Source organism: Clytia hemisphaerica, unplaced genomic scaffold, assembly GCF_902728285.1.
Source record: "Clytia hemisphaerica strain Z4C2 unplaced genomic scaffold, Clytia hemisphaerica genome assembly, whole genome shotgun sequence".
In the NCBI taxonomy this organism is placed as follows: Eukaryota; Metazoa; Cnidaria; class Hydrozoa; order Leptothecata; family Clytiidae; genus Clytia; species Clytia hemisphaerica.
Window position 1 is genome coordinate 246093 of NW_027104215.1, and position 20924 is coordinate 267016.

General features: G+C 35.9%; 1 protein-coding gene across 1 annotated transcript; it reads left to right on the forward strand.

Annotated features, from left to right (window-relative positions):
• The first annotated feature begins 5467 nt into the window (after positions 1 to 5467).
• On the forward strand, positions 5468 to 16246 carry LOC136815721 (sterol regulatory element-binding protein 2-like). The gene is made up of 14 exons (XM_067072166.1): positions 5468 to 5656; positions 6149 to 7209; positions 7555 to 7935; positions 8358 to 8469; positions 8835 to 9122; positions 9661 to 9875; positions 10260 to 10533; positions 10978 to 11135; positions 11493 to 11640; positions 12035 to 12058; positions 12618 to 13162; positions 13368 to 13529; positions 14041 to 14134; positions 14593 to 16246. Exons 1-14 carry the CDS (start codon positions 5578 to 5580, stop codon positions 14658 to 14660), a joined length of 3609 nt encoding a protein of 1202 aa, XP_066928267.1. The 5' UTR covers positions 5468 to 5577; the 3' UTR covers positions 14661 to 16246.
• The last annotated feature ends 4678 nt before the right edge of the window (positions 16247 to 20924 follow it).

Sequence of the window (20924 nt, forward strand, 5' to 3'; positions counted from 1 at the left end):
TTTGCTATCATTTAAAGCATATACAAATATTAAACAGATATAAGTGCTTTCAAATTTTTGATTTTTATTAATGGGACATGGTCTGGATAACATGATAACATAGATCTGCATAGATAAAAGAAAACAGAACTTCCACTCAAACACTATGGTGAGAAAACGATACGAAATATATACTAGTAATATAAAATTATGAATAACATTAGAGAATTATAAATTGTACTATAAATTCTGAAAGCCCATTCTTAAATTAGTACTATTTGGATAACAAAGTAACAAGCAGCTAGTGATAAAAGTGAAAATTTAACGAAGTTTTATCATATCGCGTTCCTCTTGCTAATTTTTCACCCATCACGTTACAAAATTATCCAAAAAGTGCCTATTATATCAATTTTTTGTACCTTTTCTTTTGCGAAACTTAAGGTTTCTACTTTTAAAAACTTCTCTCTGAAGGAAACCTATGAGCTTTTAAAAGTATTATAGATATGGTGAGACATGTGAAGAGGTATGAATGACAGTTAATTATGCAAGCTTTTTCAAGGTAGCTTTTGAAAATGTTACATTATTATCCAATTCTTACCAAACAGTACTCCTTACTCTGCTAATTAATTTAAAAACATTAGGTACAATAAAAACATCAGGTTTTAACTCAAATGAAATGTTTTTTGATAATATCTGGATATTATGAAACAGCATATTGTGACCTTTAAGCTGTGTTACATCATTATCCAGTGGGTATTTCAACAAACTTTTCGTGTCAAAATGATATCTATTATACCCTAAATAAGTTCTATAACTCAAGATATCTATAGGTTAAGCTGCTTAGTAGATCTAGAAATCATTATCCAGCTTAACTGAAAAAGTTGGTGTTACATCATTATCCAGCACTGTAAAAAGTTCAAACTAACATATCTTTTGTTCTTTTAAAGGGGAAAAAATTCTGTTACCAAATTATCCAAGAAGAACATTTCACCTTAACCATCAGAATAATATGACCTTTGATAAGAAATGGTAAACCACTAAAATGGATAATCTTGTAACATAGACTTCAAATGTCACAGAAACCTCAAAAACTTGCCTTTTTTAATGAACATGTCCACAAGTGTTACACGTAAGCCAAATCGCGTATTACGAACAACCTCTAAATTGCCGAGTACAGGAGAAAAAAAATCGAAATTCAAAATGGCGGCCAAGCCCACGCTGATAACTATCAAAAATCTTCGTTTTTCAATCAGCTACATTGCCAGCTCAATAAATCAATGAAATAATTTGAAATAAAAAGTAAACAAACCTTGAACTTTTCATGAATCCAAATAAATAAAGGTATTCATCTAAAGTGAAGATTACATTTCAAAATAAAACGATTTCCAAACCAACCTTAAGTCAGTGTCTGCCAACTAAAAATTTCTCTGCGGGTTCACTGGCAAGGAGTTACGACTTCAGACTTTAGATTCCAATTCTTGTATAGGCTGCAACTACACTGCCAGATGATCTGTATTACAAAGACTTCCAAATGGGTCCATAAGTTAAGAAAATGAGATTATCATAGAGCACGGGGGTTTTGTTTTTAAAAACAAACTTCAAAATAAAATTGTTAATGAACTTCTTACTTAAAATATCACTTACTTACATAATTTATATATGATATAACACCCCTTTCTTAAATAAATGGCCTCTTAAAGTCTTTTATGTTTGCCGCAAGAAGGGAGAAATATTTAATTTGACCCCCGGTTTTTTCTCTCGTTTTCTAACAAATTCCCGCGCGTTAGTGTAGACACAACTTTAATCCGGGGAAATGAAGCGTTTTCATTGGTCTAAAATCACGGATGGTCACGTGACCAGAATTTTTATCCAGGGAAATGCCGTGGCCGCAATGTTTAGCTTTAGTGAGATTGACCATTTTGTTGTTTAGATTTGAGTGAGCGAAATTTCTGTACAAACCAAAATATGGCTTCGTTGGAATACCGGTTGAAACACTTGTGCTCAGGCAAAATCGTCGATTCTGTAGTGTAGAGGTCACGAAATTGCCGAGTACAGACGTTGAAAAAAAAAAATTCAAAATGGCTGCCGAGCGAGCACTGACAAAAACAAAAAATCAGGAGTTTTCATTTGCCTACTACAGCAGAATAAGACAGTTAGGAACATTTGGCGAGTTCCTGTACGCAGCCGCAATCAGAAAAATCATAACGTCACTCAATAAAAAATGGCGTTCGTGTCTTTTCGCACGTTTTTTAGCCTAGACGATGTAGCAAACATAGTAAGTATAAGCACACTGTGCTTTTAATTGGCTGACAATTTCTTTTGCGTCGGAAAAACTTTTTCAAACTTTCAGCGATGATTGATCAAACTGTTACAATGAAAATTATCCAGCGCATTTTTTATCTTCTTACCTTCTTCATCTTCAATGAAGAACTCAAAGTTTACTGAAAGTAAGCACATAAGATATTCTTATAATTAATGATATTCATTTAAACAAGCTTCGTTATGCGCTGCGGTGGAGTGCATGACGTAACTTGCGCGGCAACTAACTCGCCTTCTGTTGGAAGATCATATTGGGCGTTTTGGCGTTACCACCCTCGACGCAGCGAGCGCCTTTGTCTTTCCGCAACTCTTTCCACCATTTTAGATGGCCTTAACAATAGATCCAAAAGGGCGCCATAATCTTGGAAGATAATTTGTTTTGATCTCCGGCTTTGGGAAGTAGCAATGTTTTTGGTTGTTTTCGATGGAAAATGGTAAGAAACTTAAGTTTACAAGTGTCATTTAGTTTTTGGTGGCTTATAGAATGGCAGGATCCTGGATGGTTTCCCTAACTGTAAGACAGAGAAATGCAGTAAAATAAAAAGTAAACAAACCTTGAACCTTTTGTTTGTCAAAATAAAGGAAATATTCTAGCTGCAGTAATGTTTACATTCAGAAATAAATCCATTTTCCACCAGGCCTACAACAAGGTTTCAAACCACGCTGCGGCATTACTACTGGCAATGAATTCTGACTTAAAAAATGTTGGTCCAATTCCCTGGAAAGGGTATGATTACACTTCCAAATGACTTTTTTTTACAATAACATTTGTCTTCTCACAAATCCAAAAATATAGGTTATAAAACCAACACGGGGGTCAACATTCTTTACAACAAACCGTCAGATCAAACTTTATAAAGATCAACCATGTAAATGTCACTTGTTTTCCTGATATTTGGATAATATTAAAACCTTTCTGTATATATTTGGTTCTTCAAAACCATTTCCCTTTCCCGCAGCAGGCTTTAAAGTTCATGTTGACCCCCGGTTTTTTTTGCGTGGTAATCTAGAAAGGCCTTTAGTGCGGTATAAACAAATGATTTCATTGGTTTAAAAAAGTCAAAACATCAAGCTATATCACGTGATCAGAATCATGATCGGACTAAACGGAAGCCGTGGTCATATGTCATATGATATTTTCCCGCGTTTTAATTCGGCAAAGTTTAGTAAACTCGACCACTTATCAATGTTTTGATTTTTCAAGCGGGGATTTCTGTAGAATGATAAAATATGGCTTGGCTGGAATGGACACCATAACAGCAGTGTCCTCCGACCGACTCTAAATTTTTGAGAAAAGGTGTCACTTTGAGTCGGAAAAATTCTCCTCCTTTTCACATGATAACAACTACCTCTGCGGTTCTTTTTTAACTGACTGCTTTGATTTTTCTATAAACAACATCCACTTCGCACACAGAAAATGTCCAGGTGTAACCCGGGCTTTAGGCTATTTCTTTACATTCGCGGCTGGATTCCAAGATTGCATGATTGCTTGAGGAATTTCAAAAATTGAGGTTTTTGGTGGGAAAGTGAAAAAAAGGTTCCAATTTTAGTTACCGACCGACCGACCGACCCATTTTTCAAAGCTTCTAGGACACGAACCAAACAATCAATTGGGCCTTGCCTAAGGCCTATCATTATGCCCATTTGTGGACTCAGTTTAAATCTTCTTGAAGCTTGAAGGTGTCTAGCAGGTTCTGGATAGCTTTTTTCATTCTTGTGTCATCTGCAAAGCTTGACAGTGTTAAGAATACTCCACATTTTCAATGGGCCCAAAACTGAGCCTTGAGGGACACCAGAAATTGTATCAGTTGCCAGTCAAGAACAAGTGCAAATTAGGATACCTTCGGCAATCTCTCCTACTTAGGAGAGTATCTTAAATTGGATACAAAAAAGTATCCAAAATAGCAATCAACATCCTAATTAGGATACTAAAAACAAAAAACCCTGTATTTTTCACCGACCAGAGACATCCGCGCCATCTTACCACTTCCAAGATGTAAATAATAAGCAAATGAGATTGTGTACTGAATTTCATCGAGTTTGGCTGGCGGAATGCAAAACTAAAGCCCAAAACCACTCAAAATGTGCTAACTAGCATACGCGAAAGCTTTTTCGCGCAAAAATCACCAGGCCCCTTCCTTCTATACGGCTACCATTTTGAAATTCGGCAGGTATCCTAATTTGCACTTGTTCCTGACTGGTTGCTTCAGAGGTTTCAACATCAACTACAGCTACTTGTTTGTGTTTGGTTAGGAAAGACTTGATCCATGTCAGAAGTTTTTCATTTACCCCATCTGCTTTAAGTTTATTGATTAAAATGACGTGGTCCACTTTATCGAAAGCTTTACTGAAGTCAATATGTAAATCAAGTCAACAAGGATGCCATCCTCCAGTTCTTTCAAGACACTATAAAAATGTGTAAGAAGTTGGCTCAAACAAGATCTCCCCTTTCTAAAACCATGCTGAGAAGAATTGAAAAGATTGTTTTCATCTTAGTGTTGGATGATCGATTTCCTAACAATTTTCTCAAATATTTTGGTTAGATGGGATGTTAGAGAAACTAGTCGTTAGTTGGATGCTTCTCCTTGGTCTCCTCCTTTGAAGATTGGGGTTATGTTGTTTGTATTGTGTAGGTTGATTGTTGACCCACAGATCATTTCAATGAAAGTTGTATGAATTTTTACAAGATTCTTGATGGAAAATCTTTTGCTTGATTGTAAAATTATGACAGTGACATATTTGATTTTGTTACATCTGACAAATTGATGTTTGTGAGTGCACTTTATAATTATAGTCTTGATTTTCTTTGTTTCAATCTGTGATCCTAGGGTTTATGCTTTTTCCTCATCTTTAATTGTCGGACCTTTTATTTGATTGTTTATGTTTAGGTGACCAGTACTCTCAAATATACAAGGAAAGGTCATTCAGAACATCTCTCACAAACATCTCACTTTGTTTTTCTACTTTTCTAGCATAAATCACCAGTCAGGGCGATTCTTTTTACCAAACAACTCACTTGCAAAACGCTATTCTTTGGCTAAATGATGTAATTTTCAAATGAAATGAATAGATGGCAAAGTCTTTTTCATAGTCTAGTTTTTCATTCTGTCAATTCAGTTTTCCCCATCCTTGCTTCAAACTTTTTATGGCTTTCGGACCTTAAATTTGTATTATACTTATTACTATTTTAGACATCTGCAATTAATATGACATAGCAATCAATGTTTTGAAAATGATACCCAAATAAAAATAAAATACAAATTAGAAGGAAAAATCGAAATGGAAATGGATGCAATGGATACGGAAGATTGGCCCAATGATTCCTCGTTGGAAAATTTCACTGACCCTGATATTAGTAGTAAGTAAAGATTGAGTTTCTTTTTTTTTGTGCGTCAGAACCTTTAGACTTTATTAACATTTTATTATCTCTACATAATTTATTAATAAAATTTATTTTTACCAATTGTTTTGATACCTAGGATAGCATTCCCTTGTTTCAAGCAATTATTTTACAATCAGCTTGTATGTATGGATAATGGGTCTTAGGACCTCTTAAAATACTTAAAATATAGATAGAGATAGATAGAAGATTTCATCCTGGTTTATTTTATAGCTAGATGTATATATTGTATAGGTTTACCAGTAATCTAGGACTTAGAGAAGTCTTTCAATCTTTCTATTGGGTCCCGAGTTCTGAACCGAACCATACCAAACTAGCCTCCCCAAAGATTGCCAAATGCAAGACTAGTATTTTGTTTATACAAAAGGAAACCTTGACCTACTTACTATATTATAGTCTCGTTAATATGTTTTAAAATAAGTAATTTTCTACTTTCTTTATACTTTTCAGACATGCTGCAAGAGGATAAAACTTTCCAGAAATTGCTAGCAGACATTGAAAATGGGGAGGTAGTGAGTGGAGCTAACATGCACATGACCAACCCAAACATGGTTTTTGGTAGCGTTGAAAGTTTTGATCATCAAAGTATAATCAGTGATTCCAACTCAAGTTTGGCTGGTCAATATTCACCACCATTCTCATCAGCCAGCCCTTATGGTAATCAGTATTCACCATCTACAACTAGCGTTGATAGTGGCATACCAAGTGAGTTTGCTGACTCTCCAATCCTGTCTCCTGAAACGTTGAGTTGTTATGATTATCCAAGCCCTATCACTGATGAACCAAACTTAAATGATCTTTTAATGAATAGAGGACAACAACCTACTTCGTTAGATGGGAATCAAATCTCCCCACAAATGTTGTTGAAACTTATTCAACAACAGGTTCAACAAGCTTTGATTCAACAACAGCAACAACAAGTTCAACAAGGTCAAGCTCAACAAACTGCCTTACCATCTCCAATACCAAATCAACATTCTCCAGTACCAAATCAACAAACTTCATTATCAAATCAGCAGACTTCCTTAACAAATCATCAAACTGCCCTACAACAGCATTTGACCCAGCAAACTAGCCAACAAGCCAGTCAACTAGAATTACAACGAAATCTTCAACAACAACAAGTGAATAACTTCTTAGCCCAACAACACAATAGTCATCTGATTGATCAAACAATCAACGGATCAAAGAATGACAGCCAGCTCCGTAAAATGCTGACACAAACAAAGAACAACATCACTCAAACCAAAAACACAATCATCCATTCTCTTCAAGACAAGAAAGAAAAAATACAACGTGTTTTTCCTAAAGCCAACACTAAGCCAGGCAAAAGAAAAATAACCAGTTCATCAGAAGATGTTAAAATGGAGAATAAAGTTCAAGCCCTCTGTGCACCACAAGACAACATCATGATTCCTGGAGCTCTAAAAGAGATTCCTGTCTCTGCTGAAAGTTTAGAAGCTCTTTTAAGACAAACAAAAACAGTGGCACCTCCTAAAACAACAATACAGGTAAACAAATTTATAATAATTTTTTTTCAACATATAAAATGGACCTTTTTAGAATAAGAATCAGGTGCTTCCATTTATAAATTATAATTGTATGATAATAATTAAAAAAATAATAATCTAGTTAGTACTTTCAACACTTCCTTTTCTTGAGGTATCTCTGATCTTCACCATTTATATAATTATAACTAGCAAACAAACACTTAGCTTTTATAAAAATTACTTCTGATCCGACTTCCAAAAAGGTAGCAATGTTCTGCTCGTTGGAAAGATGGTTGTGAGTGGACTTACTAGTTATATTTCGTTTCTTTTCTTATTGATAAATAAATCTTATCATATTTTTTCTAGCCTCCATCAACTGTAGACACCAACCTTATCCAAATGACAACCAGCAACCGAACACCACAAAGTGTTTCACAAAGCTCCCTCCCTCCTCTACCAAGGTTGGTCACCGCAACTACTCCTTCAGTTGCTTCCAACACTAGTCTCAATACATCAAAAATTTCCATTGAAAAACAACATAAAACGCATCACCATCACTCGCCTCACCATCATGTCCATTCGAAAGCTCATAATAAAGCTAAGAAAGAAGCGAAGCGAGCGGCAAAAGTAGCTGAAGCGAAAAAATCACGTGTTGAGCACGTGATCATTGAGAAACGATACCGGATGAAGATCACAGACTCTTTGAATGAGTTGAAAATTATGTTACCGGGCAGTGACGATAAAAAGGTAATCAAAGTTAACAGATATTGTCTGTGATTCTTATATTCACCAACACGAGGTCTTGCCTCGTTTTGAAACGATCCCTAATGTGATTATCTAACTTGAAGTATTTTTGAAGGTCTATTGAATTTGACTATTGAATTTCATAAACGCAATTCTTTGGGGATAGGTTTTCATATTATAACATTACTACGAAAACAAAGTAAATGCTGTTCATGACGTAATCTATGGAATTACTAAAAATTCTAACCAATTTGTTAATGTGAGGAACCAAAAGAGATTTTCTTTAGTGAAAGAAACTTTTGCGAATAAGCAAAATATTTTTCCAACAGCTTCTGCCTTTAAAATAAACACTAGCAAGTACAGAGTTTTCAGGATAAAAACAGTTTGAAGGGGCTAATTTCCATTCTCCCTTAAATCTCTCTTAGGCGACAAAAAATTCCATTTTGCAAGCTGCTATTGAAGAAATCAAGCGTTTAAAGAAACAAAACGACACTTTGAGAAGACGATTCGATAAAATGAAAGGTGTTTTTGATGAACGTGAGTCTTCTTGTATTTCGTTTATTTATACTCTCGGCTACCATTATACCAGGGGTTAAGAATATCCAGGACGGAAAACTTTTGAAAAGGATGTTAATACTGATACAAACGAATTAATTTCTTGAAAATTAATTATGGGGTCGGTGGAAACCGTTTGAAAAACTAATTTACTTTTCGATTTCAATTTTTGATTTTGATTAATTTTTGATTTTCGTGAATTAAGTCATAACGTGACAACAGGTTTATCTCTTTCTTTTCTATTTTCAAATAAAAGCCCTATTTCCTACAGAGTAAAATGGACTGCGCCATAGTAGCTGATGAACTTTTGACACTTGTATAACACTGTTGTTTTATTTCATCTACAGTCCGAAATATTGGTATCTTATCCCAGTCACAAATGTGTATATCAAGTTCAAGTAGTGATTCCAGTGTATCCGATGATTGCACGACAACCTCTGAAAACACATCCTCCGCCTCCGATGCTACCAACAAAAGCATTGAACCCGAGGTCAACCAGGACCATTATGCGTCGCCGTTCCAAAGACAGAGTGCCAAGGATGGGGCCAAAGTCATGACTTGTTTTGCGCTGTTCGCTTTCTTGATTTTCAACCCGTTGTCTTTGTTCGCCGGTGGTAAAGGTGACACAGTGAATGGTAAGTCGTGATGCACCACTGCAATGACTTCACGAAATTATGCAATTTTTCTGTTTTTGTTCCACACAATACGTCACTTTTTCTATTGTTTAAGTGACGTATTGGGTGGAAATTTCTAAAAGTTCTCAGAAGACTCTCCATTGGTGCATATCATGAATACATTAATACTAAGACCTAACCATTGAGTTTAAGGTCCGAATAGCTAGAGAGGAATCTTCAACCTTTCTCAATCAAGAAAAAGTGAAGCCTTAGGATTTGCACCGCATTAAAATGACGTTTTTTCAATCTGGCGTTTGTATGGAAACCGCGCTGGTCACGCGTTCTGAATGGAAAATTTTCCCATCGAAGAGTTTCAACTCTCCTTGGTATATTTATCTTTTCAATTTCTGACCATGCTAAATAGATTACTTTCAATATTTCAAGTACCACTGCCTGGCAATGCTTGGGATTCGAACACAGTCCATTGCGCTGCGAGTCTTAAAGCTCATTTGGAACTTTTTATCTTATACTGATGAATATCTATTTCCGCCATTTCCAGCACCAGTCTTCAGTTCCAGGCATTTACTTGGCGTTCGTGGTGAACAAGATGCATCACCAGGATTCTCGCTATTCTCCACACTGGTCAATGTTTTCTCCTCTCTCTTCATTCTAATGGTTATGTTATTACGTGGTAATCCCAGATGTGAAAAGAATTCCAAATTGACGCAATGTTTCCGAAGCCAGTTCAGGAAAGCTCAAAAGAGAATCAACAAGGTAATATTTACTTGTGATTAGCGTATATCCGGAAAAGTTGCCTCTCTAACAGCTTCTCTAAAGGATGAAGGTTATGAACAGATGCATGGTGCATAGGTGGTAGGGGGCAACTTGGTTCCTTATTTTGGGCCTCTGATTGCTAATTTCGGTTCCTTTACATTTTTACATCCTACATTTACCAGTTTTCAGCTTCAAAAAGGAAAAGTATTTCGTGTTGACATCGCTCACGTAACTTTTCCAAAGATATTTTTTTAAGCAAGAAATACCAACTTTGAAAAATTAACTTTCCAGCTTGTCACAATTTCGATCACCCACCACGCTAATGGTTGTGAACTAAATTTGGATATTTATAAAAAAATTCGATCTTTATTTCTGTTTCAACAGGGTGACTACCACGACGCTAAGAGTTCACTACGTATCGCATTGTTCGTTATTGGGAACAGTTGTCCAAAAACTTTCCACGGAATGTTAGCCAGCTTCGCATGGAAATGTGTTTGTCACATGTTGTATCAGCTTGGTATCTTAACAGCTCTTGAAAGTATTGGAAATTCCATCTTACCTGCTGCCGTGTCTTGTCGCAATGAGAAAGAGCAGCGACAATTTGCGGCCAAGTTGTCCGCTAAAGCGTACAAGAAATTACACGAGATTGCGTTGAAAGGTTAGATTATTATCTTTTCCTTTTTAATTCAAACCAAGCTACCAAATGTATCATGTCCATCCAAAGATCCTTTGAATATTTTTTTTAACATCTATGAGCTTACAGTGCGCACTCCTCTTTGTTACCATGTTAAAACCACTTGGCAGCAAGGAAGAGTGCACACGTTGTTGTTATCCACTTGAAAGCACTAAAAATTCTCGACTTTTGTTTTTTTTATCCCATCATTTACTGAGTAATTTCACAAGGTTATTAACCATTGGACAAAGATTGCCAGAGTTGACCAAAGCCAGATGACTTGAAATAATTCAGACAAGCTGAAGACATTCCATCAAAGCAAACTCGAGCCCAACAATCCCCTTTCATCGAGCTTCAGTTTCAAATGTATTACAAGAAAAAAGTTCGACCTTTTTTTAATACTGTGTCTTTCTTATATATCTTTCATAGACTCGTCAAGCACTTACATGGAGTCAGCGTGTTACATCATGAACGCTATTTATGCGGCTGAAGTTTCCAATGATAAGGAAGCATTGTGTACGCTATATGCCACCGCCGTCGTCCATATGAGAGAACGCTTGTGGACATGGCTTGCTCCCTTCCCTGAGGTGAGGAGAGCTTGTTTGTATTAAATAATTGAAATTAATTCTCTTTATAAGTAAGTCTGCGACCTTAGTCGGAGGCGACCCGAAGGCTCCTCTTTCGATAGCTATCTACCCGAAGGTAGGGGAGGGCGCCACTCTTTCTCCCTTGATTTCTTCACTTACCCTAGATTCTTCTCTTAATTGCTGAGCATCAAGCAGAGAGGCATCAAGTACCATTTTGGGAATCTTTAATATCAATATGACCCGGCTGGGGGTTGAACCCACAACCTTGCGAACTGTAGCCGGATGCTCTACCACTGCACTACATTCTCTTTATGAATGGGTTGAAAGAAAACTATAGCCATAATTTCTTTATTTTAGTACTACTTCTTAGCCTGTGCTCACCACGCTTCTCTGGCCAGTAAAGACGGTGTGTTTGCTGTAGACTGGATCTTTGAGAACAGAGGCTATGCATTCTTCGTCAGCTCCATATGGGACATCAATCGTGGAACTGTGTTCAATGCAACAGGTAATTTTTTAATGTTTGTTTTATAATGTGTTGAATTTCAAAAGTTAAAAAATTTTGAATTGAGATTATGTCTTGAAAATACAGTTGACGCTCTCTAGTTCGACATTCTACTATACGATGCGCTCTATTATTCGATATTGATAGCTACCGTCAGCAAGAAACTCTTATAAACGACGCTCTACTATTCCATACGCTTTATTATTCGATCCAATTCTCCTTGGAAATCGAATTAGAGAGTGTCAACAACTGTAGGTCAAATTAAACGATAAAAGTTCAACATTAGGTTCAAACATAGGCTAAAGTCCCTGCTAGCTTTTCTCTTCTTCCGCAAAGAAGCTTTGAACCTAGTCCTTTCAACAAACTAATCATTTTTCTCTCTCTATTTGTCTTCTAGATGACGAATCCAAGCTCGATGCAAGTAAGTCGATTTCATTTCAGAAATTCAAACGCACGCTTTATTGCTCGCTTCAAAATGAGCTGAATTATTTTTCCAATTATAGGTTATTTTGAGAAACAAATTGTAGCATTTTCTTTCAGTTCAATTTCATATTCAGCCTTAGAATGACTTAACTTTTGTAGATGGTTTCCAAAAATATCTTGATTATTTGACGGAGAGAATTTTCAGGAAAAAAACTGGTTTAGATTTTCCACATAAAATTCTAATATATTATTTTGCCTGGTTTCTTTCTAGCCTGGTTAACCAAGCCAGTTTTTACAAGGCTACGATACGGCTTACGACAATATAGCATTATCGGCGCTTTAATGATATTTTATGATGTACGGATTTTAAGTTTGACTTGAAAAACCATTAGATTTTACTGAATTACTGACTGAATTAATCTGGCTTAGAATACTAGGCTAGTTTCTTTCCTTAAAAATATTTTCCTGGCATAAAATTGAAAGTCTTGACCGTTAAATCTCAGTACCAAGTTATTATTTTAACAGATTCTGTAAAAAAAATTCTCTTTTCTTTGTAGATGACCTCCTACAAATTGTTTTTGTACAATTCCAAGAACACTTACTGAGTAAAGCTTTGAAACGAATCATCGTACCTGACACCTTTTATCCCAACGAAGGTAAAATTGAACTTCGTCAGCGTGCTATTTCCTATCTGGAGAGCCTGGGAACTGGTCCAGTCAGCGAGCAAATCGACCCAGTCTCCTTACATTATCAATCGTTGTATTTCTGGTGGGGATTCACGCTCAAACAACTTTTGAATGTCTGCCGTGACCAACGAATTGAGGATGGTGAATACAAAGCTATGCGTGAAATGTTCGAAGAGATTCCCTTGAAACATAGGAATCCCCTTTTCACACTGGCTGAGGGAATCATCAGTAATTACATTTACATTCGAAACATGAAATACAGCATACAGATTGAAGGTGCAATCCCGCTAGATTTGAAAGAACAACAACTTGAAATTCAAGAACAACTTGAAGCTTCCGCCAGTATGGTTGACAACTTGAACGAAGATATGCAGGGTGATGGACAACCCATTTCAAGCAACAAAGAACTAGAAGAGGTAAGCTTGTATCTCTTTTACTTTGAAAAATCCTTAATTTGATTTTTGGGTTAAGAGTTCTGTCTGTATTGTGTCTCAAATAGTCCCAAAACTACTCTTCTTTCGTTTCGAACTAATTGCACACTAAGTAGCACTCATTCTAAGGGTCTCTCAAAATATAGATAATTTTTTTAAAGATTACAAATTTTGCCTTATTTATTTCTAGCTTATCTTTATCATGTGTTGCGGGTTAATGATCGAGACAAATTACTTGTTGTGGCAGTACGATTCACATGCTATGGGTAGTGAACAAGAATTATCATGCTTGATCAATGAAAACCATGTTCTACACTCATATGCCATGAAATACCCTGAACTTGCTGCTAAGGTAAGCATTTTTAAGCCTAAAAATGAAGAAAAAAACACTTGAGAAATGTGAAAAGACTTTCGGGAGTAAAACACGGCGGAGTCTCCGTAACTTGAACACAAATTTATTCGAGTTAAGGAAATTTCGAGTTATGGAGTAAGGTTTAAAATGGATTGTAACTTGAAGAGACTAGAAGACTTGCTCGAGTTAAAGAGACATTCAAGTTATAGACGTTCGAGTTAAAGAGACTCTACTGTATGTGTATGCTATGAAATACCCTGAACTTACTACTAAAGTAAGCTGTCGAATTCATCGGAATATGACATCTTTAAGATTATCCACCAATTAGTGGACAAATATTTTACTTTTGAGCCTTACAGCGCACTGTCACAAACTTAAAAACCTTTACCTAAATACCTACAGGTGTCAAGTATCCTTTGCATTATTAGTGTTTAAAGTTCTTCCATACCAGACGAATTTTTGAAAAATAAAAAAAGCCTTTTCTGATTCAAATTGCATTTTTCATGTTTAGGTACAAGCGTACGATCAAGAGATCCAATGTATGTCAGGTTCTGATCCAAGTGAATTATCACGAATGTTGAAGAAAACACAACACATCAAAGCTTGTGAGATATTTTTCCATTATGCTCGACTTGCGGAGGACCAAAATTATATTTTCTTTTAGACGACTGACTTTCTGTCCTGTCTATTCTAATTGTTAGAATAGGTTAAAAGTGGGCAGAAAGTTGTCAGTTAATTTTTTTGCTTGAAAAAAGTCATTGCATTGACGTCAAATGAGGGCAATCCATTTCGGTTGGTGGCCTCTCGGTATTTTGCGATGATTAGGACAACAATTAATCAAACTCTGCTAGTTTTATGATTATCTAGGTTCTTGTTTATGCCCTGGAGTTTATGTAGCCCTATAAGTGGATACCTGTCGGGAAATGATCTAAGGGTTTTGATCTCTTAGGTAGTAGATAAACATCTATTTCTGAAAAAATTAAAGTAGTTTTACAAAGTAGGTTAGAAAATGTAAATAATGAACTTGATTATTGAAACTTTTTTGCATCTTTTTAAATTTCAGCATCATGCCAACACAACCCGATCAGTGCGTTTTACATGCAAAATTCAAACATACCTATTGAAACGTGAGAAGAAGGGACAACAATCTATAATAATGAAAACGTATTCAAAAAGTAGTTTTCTTTGCAGTAATATATATCATTCTATACCAACTGACCACATCTAGAATATTAATACCAAAGGAAACATTCGAAAGCTTTTTGTAGATTAGTGCATCCCTCAGTGTTAGGTGAGTTATGGTTTCCCTACGCAAAGGTGATTCGAGTTGGCCAGTATTAGAGCTGGCACTCTACAAGGAGAACCCTTTTGATCTGCTTCAATAGTTCGTATGGGACTAATTTTGAAGTTTCTTGCATACTCCTGATAGATTTGCTTTTGGACAGTGTTACAAAGAAGGAATCATGGTTTGCGGTAAAACGTATTGTATTCTTGATATGAGTAAAGCGAGGTGACGTCATAATTTCTAATGGGAGCACCCAAAAAAAGCCGGATTTAGACCACCGTGTTTTAATAACAGAGATGAATCAAATCCCGGCTTTTTCGGGTGTTTCCGTTATAAAGATGATCTACGCATATCAAGAATTGCAGTGATAACGTTATGAAGGAGAACAATGCAGCTGACACACAACGTTGTTTCAACGTTTATCTAATGTTCATAACGTCCATATAATGTTAGATAAACGTTGAAACAACGTTGTGTGTGAAGGAAACTGATTGTTTGTGTACCTACGTATAATAGCATTTTTAATAGTTTTTTTATAATATAAACTCTATGATTTTTAGTTGGTTCGTTTTTTCTTGAAGGCGATGTTTTAAATGTTATTTTATTCGCTCTAAAGTTATATCATTGACACCAATTAGTTTAGCAATTGTTGATTATCATGACGTAGGGTTTTATATTGGAGCACCCAAAAAATACTAACTTTGAGTTAAAACAATGAAACTAGCGGCAAACCATCTGGCTATTTCGGCTTTTTCCGTAAAAAACATTACGTCTTGAATATCATGAATTTGTTGAATATCATTTTATTTTGAACGTGATCGCTGACCAAAAAAAACGCCAATCTTAACTTGAACGATTTTATTGTCGTTTTATTGTCTGAAGAAATCTTACAGACTATTCTGTTTCTCTTTTAACTTGAGCTAACCATAACTTGAATTCTTTCTGGTAACCCTTTCCTGTTCGAGAGATAATGAATCCATTGAATGAATGGTATTCCCTAAAACATCTACCAATGATTTTCATTACCATAGGGTGGCTAAACTTTCCCACTCCCGGGGAAACATCTCTTGGGCATTTCTGGGATCCTTCCGTCTTTCTGATTTTACGGGCATACCGGCATATTTTTTTTACCACGTACAAATGCGTAGACAAATCGCAACGGCCTTGAGACTGACCGCCTAACAACTATTTCCCCTGTAAAAAGTCAGTAGAAAAGTTTTCTTGGTTTCCCTGGGAACGAAAAAGCTAAGCCATTCCCTACGGTAAGATTGACCAAAAATTTTTACGTGCTTTTTATCCCATCCACTAATGGTGTAACAGGTTGGAGAATATTATGTCCATTTTATTAATTATAGTACTGGAAAATTATAATCATATTACCCTCTGTACATAGTTATTGTAAATTTAGCAAGATGTGAAATCTTCGTAGAAATGCCATGGTTCGATCGTTACTTTCAAATTTCACGTTCTGATACAATACCCTTAAGGCTTTTATCAATTTTGTCACTGTATCTGGTATGTTTTTACTCGTTCAGCTTTCTGCGGAGATTTTACATCAAATAATTTTTTTTTACTTTGCTATATTTAGTAAAATTATCTCTCTTCTTTAAAAGTCTATGCTGCCGAAAACTTTATGTCTTTAGTCTGATACTCTAAAATCCATTTTTTAGCATTTGAAACATTCAAGGCCTTATAAGCCAATAAGCTTTTTTTTCTCTGTCACATAGAGAAAGTGTCTACTTCGCATTTATTGTTTCCACAAAGAGGAATGAATACGTAGGGGTGGTACAGTCACTTTCGGTCGAGGTTGTAGATGGTGAAATTTGTCGTTCTTTTTGAAATTTGCCGTTCTTTTTAACGTTGCAAAGTAGGCAATTTCTCCCCCTCCTGTATCGTTTTCATGTTAGGGACCACTTAGTACCACCCGGTACACAACGTTGTTCTGACGCCAGTCTGATATCCAATTGAGAACGTCTTATAACGTTTTTTTGCCAGTTGAGGGTCAATATTAACAATTTTATCCAGCTTTCATATTTTTTATCTTGATGTACTGTTTTTGATTTTCTTTATTTTCAATTGATGAAAATATAATTATTTCAAAAATTTGTATTAATATTTGACTTTTTTTATTTCCCAACCCAGGGATTTAAAATGATTTCTAAATACACTATATTGGGATGGGGGTCCTGATGGCCCGGCGGAGCGGGGAGACTGCTGCGGATAGACTTCAGTCTCTCCACTTTTGAGCAAATGAGGTTTGTTTTCTCGAATTCCTTGCAAATTTTATCTCATTTTGAGCCTTCAGCCTTCCCACTTTTATTGTTGTTCCGCCGGGTTTGGGGTCAATACCAAGTGTTGTTTAATTGCTGTCTGTATTTTGCTTACTCTGGTAAGAGGCACTTTAAGAATTGGGGTGTCATTTTCTGCTTTTTTCTGTATATCGCAATCTTGTAACACCCCCTTCTCACAGACCCACTGGGACACCTTCCCACCTGGAAAAATTGGCCAAAATATTGTCAAAATTATCCTCAAATTTTGTCCCTACTGACAAAAGGCAATGAAACCAATCCTCACTGCAAAATATTTTGCTATTTTTCCCATCCCCACTGAATTTTCTAAATTTAAAACAAAAGGATTTAAATCCCCAGCCATAAAAAAATATGGGAATATCAATCCCAATCGAGTTTAATTCCATTATTTTTATCCCCACTGGCTGAAAAAATCCGGTCTTCTAGTCTACCCAGAACCAATAACTTGCATCACTTCTTTTAATTTTGCCGAAGAGCTCTTTGTGAAAATCGTAGCCTTCATCAGCTATAAGAAGGAGAGTGAAGCAACCTTGCCACACAAGCGAGGTTGTTATAAGTTTGAGCAAGGTTGGTTCCATTTGCTCTCTCAGATTTTCGAGAATGTCTTCATGGAGCTTTCTCTTGGCTGACTTGATTTCACTCTTTATCATTTTCGCATCAGGATTATCGCTGAGTATGGTCTGCTTGTTTATGATGTTGGTTGTGAGGGTGTTGCGTTAGCTTTTGTGACTTCTGATATTCCATTTCTGCTGAGATTTCAGAAAATATTGATACTTGAGCGTATCAGAATCATAAGAAAGCTAACTACCCTTAGTGTAGTGTAATGTTTTCACCCATTTACCTAAAGTCTAAACTCTCAAATCGTTTTTTCTGATTCATTGCAAAAATACGGTGCACGCGCGCGGTCAGATTCAAACCGCGCGGTCTCTAATACCGATAAGAAAAGTTTACCAAAATGGTAGGCGCAGCTGCGCAGGTCATATGAATGGGCGTCCTCTCGATCAGTCAAAATGAATGAATAGAATCATTTGATATTTTTATGCCTTCTCTGTTTTGATATTTTCTCTTTTGCCTTTAATAACCTAGTATAGGAATGGTTAATGCTATTAATTTATTTATTTTATAGCAACTTGGGTAATTTATAGACAGATCTTTCGTTTGAGGGTCATCATGTCATCAGTTCTAGTTCTAGTTCTATTAAGTGATCACATAATACGCTAACGTACATTATCATGATATTGAAAATAAAAAGTTATAAAGAATACCTAATAAAATGAAAATAACTAAAGCTAAAAGTGGCTGTAAGAAGAAGTAGTAAGATAGCGAAGTAGCGAGATATGACTGAAGCTGAAAGACACCACCACAAGGACTAGTATGTAGTAAACGGGAGGCTAAGATGTGATAATGTAGACCTGAAAGGCTTGTGATTTGATGAAGTTAATAAGATATAAAATACACATTTAAATTTTTATATAATATATAAATATGATTACTTAAAATTAAATATTATGATTCAGTGTTATGTTTAATATAGGCTAAAAAGAAAGCAGAAACATTAATAGTAAATAATAACTTTTGCCTTGAATGCACGACCTAGCTGCTGAGCTGAATAGAAAAGAATAGAATTAGCGAGAGTTTGAGATTAGAGGATGATGACTAGATTGAGACTAGATACTAAGGCACAGCAGGAATATAGCTAAAATAAAAAGCTTGAAATCAGGAGGAGTTATGAGCAAGTGAAGGCAAAATGTAAACAATTAAAATGATACATACAAGTTAAGTATAGTGCTCATTGACACCTTTACAAAAAGAATCATAATTTAACTCAGATATGAGATTCACGGGTAATTCATTCCACAGGCGGATGGTTGACGGGAAGTAACTGAATTCATATGTTTGAATCCTTGCATTGATTGGAATAAGTTTAAGATGAGTGTTACGTGCACGAGGTGCAAGAGCGGATAAAGATTCAACTTTGCCATGAAGAATTTTATGCATGAATTTAACTTTATTTGCTGTTCTCCTGGTTTGAAGGGTTTTAAGTTCAAGATTACGAAGCATCGATGAGGGACTACTCATTTGCCGCCAGTCATTCGAGATGAAGCGTGCAGCTTTCCTCTGAACCATTTCCAGCTTATAGATGTTGGAGGCTGAGTGAGGGTCCCATACGACTGATCCATATTCCAGGATGGGTCGGACATAGGTTTTGTAGCATTGAAGCTTTGTATTTGGGTGACATGATCTGAGATTCCTTTGTATGAAACATTGAGTTTGGTTGGCTTTCTTAACAGTATAGTCATTATGGACATTCCAGGAGAGCTTTTTGTGGATATACACACCTAGATATTTCGCTGAGTCAACAACTTCGAGTACTTGGTTGTGCATTGAATATGGTTGAATGATAGTATTACGCTTGTTGGTGATTCGTAAAACTTTACATTTGTCCGGGTTGAACTCCATTGACCATTCATGTTCCCAATTCATGAGTTGGTTTAAGTCTTCCTGAAGGCTTATGGCATCATTAATTGAGTCAATGACTCTGTAAATGAGTGCATCATCAGCAAACAATCTTATTTTACATTTAACCAATTCAGGAAGATCGTTTCGCTACTTTAATTCAAAAGGGGCCTAAGTCCAGGTACCCCCCAATTCAAAAGGGGCCTAAGTCCATTTTTATGAAATTTGAGATCTTTAGTTTTTCTCAATCTCTGGCTCATTTGCTCTTTTTTGATGTATATAACAAGTAGCTTTTGAAGTTAAAACGGTTCATAACTTCATACTGAAGCTCTGATAAAAGTGATGTTTAATTCAAAAGAGGCCTAAGTCCATCATCTTTTTACAATTAAGGGCCTAAGTCCATCATCTTTTTACAATAGAAGGGCCTAAGTCCATCATCTCTTTACAATAAAGGGCCTAAGTCCACCAAAATAAGTTTGTTAAGTTTTAAAGAGGCCTAAGTCCAATTAAATTGCAAATGGGCCTAAGTCCATGCATCCTAAAAAGTTTAATTGAGTTTTTCTTTATCTTACTGAGATTGTCTTTCCTCTTTATCTTAAATCTAGGTGTAAGTGGCTTTATTTTGGTGTGTCCTATGTGCAGGTTTTGAACTTTTAAAGACAGAAATTAACCCTCACACATTTTTCAAAATTCATGTTTAATTCAAAAAAGGCCTAAGTCCACTCTGTAAGATTTACTAAGTTGCACCTAGTACGTACAAAAATATCTACTTTCCAAAAGAATGCCTTTTTATTGAAAAAACAAGTTCAAGCTATGGCTTTCAGAAAACATTTACTTCAAAGCTTTACCATCAAAAATGGTTTCAGAATAAAGGAAAAACTTTAATCGAAATTTTCTCAAAATGACCAAAATGGACTTAGGCCCCTTTTGAATTAAGGCTCACAGGACTTAGGCCCCTTTTGAATTAAGGTAGCGGTTTATGTAAACTAAAAACAAAAGAGGGCCGAGGACTGTGCCTTGAGGAACTCCAGAGATAACATTAGCTTTTTCAGATGACTTGCCGTTAACGACAACAGTTTGAGTGCGATCGGAGAGGTAGTTGGTGATCCATTCAAGAGTTTTACCCCTTACGCCATAATGATGAAGTTTTAGACAAAGTTTTTTGTGGTCAACTTTATCAAAAGCCTTTGAAAAGTCAAGTAGAATTGAGTCGATTTGCTTAGCTTCGTTCAGGGACTTAGCAAGGTCTTGGATGGTTGTTACAAGTTGTGATTCACATGACCGATGTTTCCTGAAACCATGCTGGCTATCTGTCAGAATGTTCGTGTTGTCAAGGTAGGCCAT